The 12332-nt window shown below is 43.2% G+C and overlaps 1 protein-coding gene across 2 annotated transcripts; it reads left to right on the top strand.

Annotated features, from left to right (window-relative positions):
• Positions 1–3443: 3443 nt before the first annotated feature.
• PRXL2C (peroxiredoxin like 2C) lies at positions 3444–11980 on the top strand. 2 transcript variants are annotated; one of them, XM_035100183.3, is made up of 6 exons: positions 3444–3731; positions 4564–4632; positions 5467–5520; positions 7001–7106; positions 9339–9470; positions 11468–11980. In XM_035100183.3, exons 1-6 carry the CDS (start codon positions 3540–3542, stop codon positions 11593–11595), a joined length of 681 nt encoding a protein of 226 aa, XP_034956074.1. In that variant the 5' UTR covers positions 3444–3539; the 3' UTR covers positions 11596–11980. The 2 variants fall into 2 exon arrangements, with proteins under 2 accessions (XP_034956074.1, XP_034956075.1); XM_035100184.3 differs by lacking the exon at positions 9339–9470.
• The last annotated feature ends 352 nt before the right edge of the window (positions 11981–12332 follow it).

The raw sequence follows: 12332 nt of genomic DNA, 5'->3' as shown, positions 1-12332 counted from the left end.
CACACACACACACACACACACACACACACACACACACACAGAGTTTGTGTATATAGATTGTGAACTACACCATCACATCTTATCATATCTCATACGTTTTGGCCCAAAGTAGACAGTTAATTTATGTTCTGACCTTGACAAAAATCTTTATCAGTTCAAATACTCATCAGTTGAGAAGAAAGTTTCCTAGCTTCACACATGTTAAGATATCACAGAATAGTTAACGATACTTTAAAGTAAACTAGAGGGGTTAGGAAATTGTTCCAACACTGCACAAGCCCCTTGTAAGAAGTGACTGAGCCATGTTTGCTGGTGTGTTTGTGTAGGTTTAATTCCTGAAGCCAATTAGAAAGGGCAAGATATAGTGGGATTTTGTGCATTCCAAGTGGATGCTTCAAATATGGATCATTTAAATGGATTTCCCTCTAAACAAATAATCTTATCTCTAATGCAATTTGTTTGAGGCATGCAGATACAGCCAAACATTCGTCCCAGTCAGTTGAGCTTAATTATTGTCCTCTTTTGTTTTATTTAAGTTAATTTTATTCACATGGTCTGGAGTAGCACTGTTTTTAAAGCACAATATTTCGCCTTCATTTGGCTGTAGTTGCCCTCATCAGTGTTCCCTACAAAGCTCAGAGAGTCCCCTTCACTGATAAAGTTTACACTAAATTGCCCCATATCTTTTTGACATTATCATTCTGCAGCACCCTTTTAAACAGGAGTATTGGATAAGATCTCAAGAGGGCCAATCCAGGTCTTACTAAACAGATTCAGGAATGTGTATGCTGCACATAGCAAGCAGGACTGCAAGTCTCCTTGACGACAGGGGAGGAAAGCAGGATAATAAAATGCAGCAGTTTCAGGGTGGGAATGCCCATTTCTAGATAATATTCTTCTGGTCATGGAGGTCATGTTTCAGAGTAACTCTTAGAGTCGGATGAGATTGCAGATCCAGCAAGGCCCAAACAGAGAAATTTTCCTTCTGGGGTGAAGAAGAAAAAATGTTATTTCTCCCTCCCTAAAGAAACTGGCCAAAATGAGCATTGAATCTTACTTCATCACTGGCAAGAGGATTTTTCTCTACACTGTATTTGCGCTCATTCATAATCACGCTGGTGGCTGAGTGTGCATGCCTGAGCATAACAGGTGGGCAACCCAGGCAAGTCTCCCCTCACCCCTAGTTGTTGCCATCACCTCACCACTGCCTTTTTAACTGGTTATACATGTGTGTTTTAAGTGCATTATACAAACATGACACTAGATGGCGATGGTGAGCTTATGGCAAATTCAATATATTTTTCAAAACTTTTTTTTTTATAAAAAATCATTTTCACGGCGTTTTTATATGTGCCTAGATTCCACCTGAAGGGACACAGGTGGTGCTGTGGGTTAAAACACAGAGCCTAGGGCTTGCTGATCAGAAGGTTGGCGGTTCGAATCCCTGCAACGGGGTGAGCTCCCGTTGCTTGGTCCCAGCTCCTGTCAGCCTAGCAGTTCGAAACACATCAAAGTGCAAGTAGATAAATAGGGACCACTCTGGCGGGAAGGTAAACGGCATTTCTGTGTGCTGCTCTGGTTCGCCAGCAGCGGCTTTGTCATGCTGACTACATGACCTGGAAGCTGTACGCCGGCTCCCTCGGCCAATAATGTGAGATGAGCGCCGCAACCCCAGAGTCGTCCGCGACTGGACCTAATGGTCAGAGGTCCATTTACCTTTACCTTTTTAGATTCCACCTGAGCTGTGAAAGGTGGGGATGCTTGGGTGAACTGGGGTGGGGGGGCCTTGGGCAAGGTGTAAAGGGAGGTGGAGTGGCAACTGGGGTGGGTGGATGTTGTTGGTGATCTATGTGAGCAGGGGTGGCAGCCCCTAGTATTTAGTATGAAGTTATTGGGGTGTTCAGCCAAACTCCTTGACCTGGGAGGTCTTAGGGCCATAAATCTCGGGAGAAATGTGAGAATCTGCTTTGTATACATAATGTTCCAGGTTCAATCCCTGCCATGTTCAGGTGGGGCTTGAAATGCCCCCTGCCTGAAATCCTGGGGAGCTGCTGCCAGTCAGTGTAGGCAATACTGAACCACGTGGACCAAAGGCATTCATGCAGTGTACTGTACACTACGATGGGGTGGAATCCAAACTGGCATAGGAGTCACCATTGTGCGCAAGTTGCTCCATCTGTATATGGTGATCTGTATGCAGGATGGCTTTACACCCTTATTGGTAAAAAAAAAAAAAATTTAAAGGTAAAGGACCCCTGGATGGTTAAGCCCAGTCAAAGGCGACCATGGGATTGCAGTGCTCATCTCTCTTATGGGCGAGAATGTTTGTCCACAAACAGCTTTTCAGGTCATGTGGCCAGCATGACTAAAACGCTTCTGGCACAACGGGACACCGTGATGGAAACCAGAGTGCACGGAAACGCTGTTTACCTTCCTGCCAGAGCAGTACCTATTTATCTACTTGCATTGGCGTGCTTTCGAACTGCTAGGACAGAGCAATGGGAGCTCACCCCGTCGCAGGGATTCGAACCGTCGACCTTCCAATCGGCAAGCCCAAGAGGCTCCAGGGTTTAGACCACAGCGCCGGGGCCGCCCAAGTCCCGTCACGGACATCCACCATGTAGAGAACATTAGAGCAATCCAGATTGGAGGTTACTAGAGCATGAGCAACTCTGGCCAGGCTATCCCTACCACAATATGGCTGCAGTTGGCACACCAGCCAAAGCTGGACATAGGTGCTCATATCCACAGAGGTCAGCCTTGACTTGAGTGACAAAGCTGATTCCAGAAGCATGCCGTAAACTACCCACTTGCTCCTTTGAGGGAAATAATAATAATAATAATAATAATAATAATATATTATACAGTATTCCCCCCTCCCGGGCCAAGACCGGGCTCAGGGCAGCGAACACGGAATATAAATACAGTAAAAACATTTAAAACAAAACAAACAAACAAAAAACCCAAACAAACAGTTGATTAAAATTTAAGTTAGAATGCAGTTTAAAATGCAGCCTCGTTTTAGTGGTAGCCGTAGATCAAACCATGGGGAGAAAACGTCAAATATTCACCGGGGCCAACTGCAACCCCATTGATTCTGCCAAACCCCATACACGGGAACCATGATCCAGCCTTTCTGGACTCCCAGTAAGTGGAAACAATGGAACAGAGAAATAGAGCCGAGTGTCATCTGCATACTGGTGGTGACACCTCACTACAAATCCGCTCTCGGCGGCTTCATGGAGCGACAAGACTGAATCCCACAGGAAACTTCCCATGGCAAGGAGCAAAAGTCACACATTCGCCGCGCAGAGGAAACTGAGAAGGGGAACGCCGAAGGGATCCTAACGTAACGGCTCGCCATTTCTTCCGCCAGGAGAACGAGCCAGCGCGCTTGTTTTGGAGCGGATGAGAACACGGCGAAGCGCCCCGATGCCTTCCTTCCTCTGGGCGGAGTTCCCCAGCCCAAAACAAGCGAAGGAGTTCAGGCTCTCCGCCCCGGCCGGCCTCCCCCTCCGCCTCCCTCCTGGGGTCCCAGCATGGCGGGTCATGGCGCCCCGGGGGGCCCGCCACCGGTCACACTCCAAGTGGGCGGCCGGGTTCGCCCACTCGCCGAGGCGCCCGTGGAGCTGCGAGACGCCGCCCGGCGCCTGGTGGTGGACGCGGCCGGGAAAGCGGTTCCCTTCGGATCCCTGTACCGGGAGCGGAAGGCGATCGTGGTGTTTGTGCGGGTGAGGTGGGGTGGGAGGACCCCCCCCCTGGGAGGACCCCCCCCCAAAAAAGTGCTTCGTTTTAAAGGGAACTTTAAAAAGTATTTCGCTTCTGTAAGACTTTCGTTTCCTCTTGCAAACAGGAAATCGGAAGCTGCGATCGCAGTCCGGATTGCAGCCGAGGCCTTGGAGGAAACCGGGCTGTCCGATTCAGTAGGGCTCCCCCCCCCCCTTAGACACATTGCAAGGATCGCTCTTCCATAGCGCTGCGCTCTTAATACAGTCCTTCAATAGACTGGCTGATAACGAAAGGTTGCCCCAAGAGGAAAGAAATCTTATCTTAACCACACTTCCCGAGTTGTAATGGATCCAAACGCAACACGTTTGTGCAGGACTGAAACAATAATTCTAAGGAAGGGGTGGGACTTCTCTTTTAAACAGGGCTGTTTAAAGGAATTTTGATTCGCTCACCTGAGATTTTCTGCCATTCCACCTAGTAAATAAATGACTTGCTGATTATGTTCTGGAAAAGGAAACATAATGGGCTGTGTACAAAACTCCCAGAAAACACACGATTATCTTTAGCTCTTAGCCCTCCCCTCAAAAGAAGAGTTTTCTTCCTTTTAGTTTTTCGATGCTCTGACCTTTGAGTGAACAGGTATGAAGCCATTATTAAAAGCAGTGTGGTGCATCCAGACCTCCAGCTGCCAACTCTGCTATAGATGGCTTTCTGATCGATGCTATTTAAGCCTCCGAGTCAGTGTACTTACCTATCCCCCACCCCCCACCCATTTTGAGACCTCGACACTTTTTATTAGAATTGTAATAAAATTGTAATATCGTTTCTTTTCAGCATTTCTTGTGTTATGCCTGTAAGGAATATGTGGAGGATCTGGGCAAAATTCCCAAGACATTTTTACAAGTAAGTTAAATTATATATATATATATATATTCAAATAAATATTGTCCAATACAGGGCAATTTTACTGTATTTACATATATCTTCAATTACTTTATAATGCATGCAGTGATGAATTTGTTCTCCTTCATGCTTTCTGTCATTCTTTTAAAATATTCAGTATCACTCTGGAAGCCAAAGAATCAGTATCAAAGAATCAGTAGTTTCTTCTTGGTTTGCAAGAATACATATGCACTAATTTGTTATATTAATAATAACAGAATAAATCAGACAGACAGACAAAGGTGAAGAAAGTCCTGTGATACATATGTAGACCAGGCATCCCCAAACTTCGGCCCTCCAGGTGTTATCATGGGAGTTGTAGGCCATAACATCTGGAGGGCCGCAGTTTGGGGATGCCTGAATGTAGACCATCATCCGCCCCCAACCTCCTCTGTAAAGAGGCAATTCCTTAAAAAGCTGAAAAGGGCTATGCTTCGGGAATCCTTCAGGGGGCTCCACTGTACAGGGTTACAGAGAAATAGTGCCAATCAGCACTAAAAAGGTTACGTTCAAATAACTAGTCTAGAAAACTAATCACTAATTAATAACATTCCAGAATTGGCTGCACAATCCAAAGAACATTTCTGCCATCCTATTTGATTCTTGCACCGTTGTATCATCACTGTAAATTGCCATCGTATCATCCCATTTCGAGAGTCCCTGATTGCATAGTTGTTGTGAAGTCCACCGTAAGCGTTTATTATCTTGCCACAATGATCGTGTTGTAAGTACCAGCTGCAGTTTAAAGATTTATATATACTTTTGTGTGTTTCCCCCAACACCTTCCCCATTTAGGATGCAAATGTCAGACTTGTGGTCATTGGACAATCATCGCACCATCACATTAAGGTAGGTCTGTGTAAGCTGGAATTATTCTATTGGCATATTCTGAGCTCTGATCACTTCACCTCTGAGCAGGCACAGTGAAGCAAACTGGTAAATGGAGTTTTGGGAGCAGATCGAAATAAGGTCTGCATCAGAAGCCCTTCTCCAGGTGCCCACATCTTTGGAGGGTACCACAGAGAAGTGTTGTGTGTTTTTTCGGGTGGCACCAAAAGTGAGGAACTCTTACTAGTACGTTGTTGTTGTTTTTAAAAAAAATGTAATTTAAAACTGCCTTCAAGTATTGGGCAATGAGGTGGGATTTAAAGTTTATAAATAATAGTGCAGTCCCATGCATATCTACTAAAAAGTAACTATCTATAGCAGGCACGTCCAACAGGTAGATCGAGATCTACTGGTAGATCACTGGACGTCTGTGGTAGATCACTGGTAGAGCACTGGCTCCCCCTAAAGAAGCTCAACAACTTTGACTCCCCTAAAAAAAAGCTCAACATTTTTGCCCTGCACCCCAAATAAACTGGGCTTTCCTTCTCCCTAAAAAAGCCCTACAACTTTGACCTGAACCCCTAAAAAATGGGCCTTTCTCCTTCCTAAAAAAAGCTCAACAATTTTGACCTGAACCTCCAAAAAGGGGGTAGATCACTGCCAGTTTTTAACTCTGTGAGTAGATCACAGTCTCTTGGGAGTTGGCCACCCCTGATCTATAGGTTTGCACTTAACTAAATAAAAAAAGAAAAGTTATATGAACCATGTTCACATTTAAAAGTACTCTATGCCACTTCAACAGTCACGACTTCCTCCAAAGGATCCTGGGAACTGCAGTTCGTTAAGGGTGCTGGGAATAATAGTTTTTTGAGGTGTTCTAACAACCCCCAGTACCCTTAACAAATTACAGTTCCCAGGAACCTTTGGGAGGAAACCAAGACTGTTGGCACAAGTGTGCTTTAAATGTATAGCATGGGTGTTACCACTTCTGTTTGTCTAATATATTATTAATAAAATATATGTGAATAAGGACAACTGGTTTCCAGTGGACTTATTTTTAAATGTCCTTGAGGGGAAACACTGTAGAGTCCCACCAAAGAGGAACCGTTACTTGAATACACACATCTAAGCCCACAGGGATAGCTGCATTTTAAGTGTGGAACTTGAAGGTTTTCAAAATCTGAATTACACTCTGGTCCTAAATACACTGACCTGGAAATGAGTCCCACTCATTTTAGTGACAGTTATTTCCAAACATGTATGCCTAGGGCTACATCCATGCAACATAACCTTAAACATGTTGACTCCAGAGAAAGTCCCACTGAATGTAATGAGCCTGACCCCCCCTCCCCCAAATACCTTCATTTTCCTGGTAGTTAGTAATAATAAATTTTATTTTTTTTATTATTATACCCCACCCATCTGACTGGGTTGCCCCAGCCACTTGGGCAGCTTTCCAATGCATTATTTTGATATTTACTGGTACATATGTTTCTTGCAGCCGTTTTGCACTTTGACAGGTTATCCTCATGAAATGTATGTGGACCCTGAAAGGGAAATCTTCAGGACACTTGGGATGAAAAGGGGTGAAGCATCCACTACATCAGGTAAGCTGTGGCTCCAACCTGTAAAAGCAGAGGCCACAGCACAAAAAAATGGTGACTTAAAGAACTATAGATCACAAGCAATTTCCTCCCCATAGGCCCTACTCACAGAAAATCATAATGGTTATTTAAGCTCCATGTTTAGTGTCACAATAGCAAGGTTAACATGCAACTGGTTTATCACTTATGACAATAAATAACTAAGGATTATACCCAGTGTTAGGGAGAGCATAACCATACGATATCATATCTAAAGTACATGGTTTCCCCCAAAGAATCCTGGGAACTGTAGTTTGTTTTGTTTTTTAAAATAGTTTTTATTGACTATTCAGATTATAGCAACAAATTTTCCACAAATCTTAATTGAACAATTTATATATCCATATTTTTCCCTCCCTCCTCTTTGGCTTCCCCCGTATTTCCATATTGACAAATTCTATACCCTGCTGATTTTACCTCTTATATAGTTGTGAAAGTTTAGTCAAAACCTGCCAATGGGTCCAAATCTTTATACTGCCTTTTTTATATAGTTTATAAATGGTTCCCATGCGTTTTTGAAATTGATGTTGTCTCTCTCATGTATCCTCTCCGTCAGCTTAGCCAGTTCCGTGTAGTCCACAAGTTTGGCTTGCCATTCTTCCTTTGTTGGCATTTTCTCTGTTTTCCATACTTATGCTAATAAAATTCTTGCTGCTGTATTTCCCTCTCTTATATCATGATCTAAAATTCTGAGCAGCAAAGATTCTGGTTTTTTTAAAACAAAGGTTGTTTTCAACATTTTTTTCAATTCATTATATATCATTTCCCCATATTCTTTAACCTTCTTGCATTCCCACCATACATGAAAGAAAGTACCATCTTTCTCTTTACATCTCAAACCTATCTTAGATCCTGTTTTATACAACTTTTGCATTTTTTTCTGGTGTGATATACCATCTATATATCATTTTCAAATAATTTTCTCTTAATGATATACAATCTGTAAACTTTAAATTTGTTTTCCATTATCTTTCCCATTCCTCCAACTGTATATTATGCCCAACATCCTGTAGCTTGTTAAGGGTGCTGGGAATTTGTAACTGTGGTAGGTAAACAACAGTTCCCAGGACTCTGTTAAATAGTATAAATGTGCTTTAACTATATGGTGTGGGTGTGGGGCCAACACAGCCATGAGGGGCTGAGGCAGTTGCCTCAGATGGTGGAAGCCCATGAAAGCAGCACCCTGACAGACTCCCCCTGACCCCCCACCAGCCCGACCGCCTCCCGTGGAGCAGCAGCACTGGTTTCTCGTGAGAGCTCACTGAAATCTCACAAGAGATTTCAGTGACATCTCGTGGATCTTGCCAGAACCTGCTTTTTGCTGCCACCTCGTAGGTGCTGCTGCACAACCCAAGTAAGGGAGACTTCAGTGGGGATAGCACAGCAGCTGTGTGATCCTCTGTTAGTGGATTACTGTATATAACAACACGTAAAGGGTGTGGGTGTGTTTTAAGCTTGGACTTAAATGACAACTGAATGGGGGGGGGGGGAAACAGTCTGTTGCAATCCAATTAGAGCTTAAATATATGCAGAATGACCCTTCATAGCTGCAGTGCTTTGTGATCATCTTGCATCTGGATCCGCTCCCCTATGAATCATCGGGACTGTAGGATTTACAGAGAAACAATTTACATAATACTTTTTCTAACAGTCTGAGTTAGATTCCTGTTCCCGCATAAGTCATCCTACTTGAAAATTGAACAAGAGAGGAAGGCTGCAATCCTAAACACTTAGTAGGAAGCAAGTCCCCTAACACCTGTAAACACAAACACAGGTTTGCATTGTTAGGCTTGAGTGGGAAGGCAGCTGGCTTTAGAAGGAAAAGTCCATTGTTGTTGTTGTTGGTTTATGAGTAGAGAAATTTCTGCTTTTCCTCCTCAGTCCAATCACTTTCCTTTTCTTATTGGATACTCCAATGGCCTGCTCTCTCCTAAGCACATTTAGTTGCCGTCAGGTCTATTCATTCCAGTTGACTGACTTGCACAAAACCATGCATAGATTTGTAGCCAGGTATGCTTGCAAGATCTGCAGAGCAAACTTAATTTCTCATGCAAAGTACCATAGCTTCCAAGTTTTCGCTTTTCTCGCGAGGAAGCCTATTCAGCATAAGGGAAAATCCCTGTAAAAAAGGGATAACTTGGCAGCTATGCAAAGTACACTTACTCTTCTATATCACACTATATCATACCATTTCAGTGCAAAGTCCTCATGTGAAATCCAACCTGCTGTCAGGAAGCATTAAGAGCATGTGGAGAGCAATGACGAGCCCTGCATTTGATTTTCAAGGAGATCCAGCTCAGCAAGGGGGCACTTTGATTTTAGGTCCAGGTAAGGCTGTTTGTTAAAATTAACAGGTAGGTAGCCGTGTTGGTCTGCTGTAGTCGAAACAGAATTTTAAAAAATTCCTTCCAGTTGCACCTTAGAGACCAACTAAGTTTGTCCTTGGTATGAGCTTTCGTGTGCATGCACATGTATCTGAAGAAGTGTGCATGCACACGAAAGCTCATACCAAGGACAAACTTAGTTGGTCTCTAAGGTGCTACTGGAAGGAATTTTTTTATTTTGTTAAAATTAACCTTTGCCTTGGTTATGCTTACATGCTGCATTTGTTCTCCTGGATATACTGGTGAAAAGTGGCAAAGCCCCTGCCTCCCTTTCTTCATACCATTGAGATTTCACACATGCCCACACTTAAGGAACTTAGCAGGTAAGCATGATACCACCAGAGTGAGCAGCTTTTAATGGGTGGAGGGACAGCAGCCAATCTGTGCCTTCCCCACTTCACAACTATCATGATCTTAATGCAATTTTTTTTAAAAAAAAATCCTTCCAGTAGCACCTTAGAGACCAACTAAGTTTGTCATAGGTATGAGCTTTCGTGTGCATGCTCACTTCTTCAGATACACTGAAACAGAAGTCACCAGACCCTTATGTATAGTCAGAGGGTGGGGGTGGGGGTATTACTCAGAAGGGTGGAGGGAATGGGTGATTGGCTGATAGGAGTGGTGAACCTGTAGATGACTGTTAACGACTGTAATTGGTCTTGCAGGGAAAAGCAAGGGCTGAGGTACTAAAGAAAGCTTTATCATGTATAATGAGATAAGAATGTAGTGTTCCTATTCAGACCAGGTGTCTCCATGGTTTTAAGCTTGGTAATGAGCTGCAATTCAGCAACTTCTCTTTCCAGTCTGTTTCTGAAATTTTCTTTAGTCTGGTGACTTCTGTTTCAGTGTATCTGAAGAAGTGTGCATGCACACGAAAGCGCATACCTATGACAAACTTAGTTGGTCTCTAAGGTGCTACTGGAAGGATTTTTTTATTTTGTTTTGACTGTGTCAGACCAACACGGCTACCTACCTGTAACTATGATCTTAATGGGTCTTCCTTCTGACTTGGACCCTGGTGCTATGTGGTTGCCTTGTCGTGTGGCCTCTCCTTCCTTCCCTTAATGTGCTGTGCTCAGGAAATGATGCTAGATAGTTGGAAGTCCAACCCCCCGCAGTGCAGGAATATACAGCTATCCCTTGCGTGGATCAAACCTGCAACCTTGGCATTATCAGCACTACGCTCCAACCAACTGAGCTCTCCAGCTGGGGGAAGATTTGAACTTCCAGCAGTGGGAGAAAACCTCCTGTTTTGTGGTGCAGGGAGTTGTGCTGGGGTCATGCCTACATTGCTGCAAGTTCATTGTTGTGAGTGGGTTGCATGTGGCTGTCATCAACAGCACAGTCCTTGATTGGTGGACTTTGGTGGTGTTTCTGTGGTTTTGGGGGGCATGTTTTGTGCTGTTTGGGAATTTTCTGGTTTCCCCCCTCCCCTCCCCTCCTAGTTTGAGCACATATACGATGGTCATTGTGCTGATGTAGCAACAGTTCATCCCAATTTCTTTGCCCTGCAACATAATCGGAGTACAGTGGTACCTCGGTTTATGAACACAATTGGTTCCGGAAGTCTGTTCATAAACTGAAGCATTCATAAACTGAAGCGAACTTTCCCATTGAAAGTAATGGAAAGTGAATTAATCCGTTCCAGATGGGTCCGCGGCGTTCGTAAACCGAAAATTCGTAAACCGAGGTGTTCGTAAACCGAGGTTCCACTGTATAGTAATCAGTAAATGGGGCATTTTGTCACCTGGAAAGCACTCCCTCCCCAATACACACACACACACACACACACACAGCGCTGATATAGAATATGAGCAACCAGCTCCCATATCTGACACCCAAGGCACCAGACCACATTGGCTGAAAAAATAGGTGATTGTGAATATTGATAGCAATATTTTGTAGATAGGTAGTAACAGGCTTACTTCCCCCCTCCCCCAGGGAATGAATTCCACCATGTGCACCTTGACAAGAACAGGTTGGACCATGTTCCCATTAACACTGTTTTGCAACTTGCTGGAGTTCAAGCAGTAAACTTCACCAACAGATCTCCAATTATTGATGTGTGACTTTGTCGAAAGAAGAAGAAAATCCAAGGGGCGAGTTAAATGATACATGGCAACAGTGTGTCCAGCAAATAACTTTAGATGAGGTTACTGTAACATTGGAAGATCCCTAGCTGCTGAATAGATCGGTTTGCGGTGGGTAAAAATGGACTTCACACTTTATTGTTTCATTGAACACAGAGTTAAGTTGTGATGTGTTTAACACACACAAAAAAGATGTTTAAACTTGCATGAAAAATATACTTGGCATACACAGTTTTATTCCATTCACAGCCTTTATTATTATTAGTGAGTTCTGTCTTCTTAACCCCTGTCTCACAATGACTTAATAAAAGGACACATTTTTCTACAGGTTAAATAAAAATGTAAATTTCTACTGTCTATTAAACAGCTTCTTTGATGAGTCAAAACAAAATGGTTATGATAATGGACCCAGTGGTGGCGACTCTGCAGTCCTCTTCAAGAATATTGACATGGACTCAGTTGGTGGTAGACAATTAAGTTTTATTCAGAGTAAATTCTAAGAAATGAATTAATTTATCTGCTCTGAATAAAACTTAATTGAATACCACCTGATAGGTTGTGATGATGATGATGATAATAATAATAATAATAATAATAATAATAACAACAACAACAACAACAACAACAACAACAACAACAACAACAACAACTCTGGGCGGGTTCCAACAGAAGTACCGTGTTTCTCATATTATAAGACATGTCTTATATTTATTTTT

The sequence above is a fragment of the Zootoca vivipara genome, chromosome 10, assembly GCF_965207765.1.
Source record: "Zootoca vivipara chromosome 10, rZooViv2.hap1.1, whole genome shotgun sequence".
NCBI classification, from domain to species: domain Eukaryota; kingdom Metazoa; phylum Chordata; class Lepidosauria; order Squamata; family Lacertidae; genus Zootoca; species Zootoca vivipara.
Note: the sequence above shows the minus strand (reverse complement) of the source record. Positions and strands in the feature narration are given on the sequence as shown.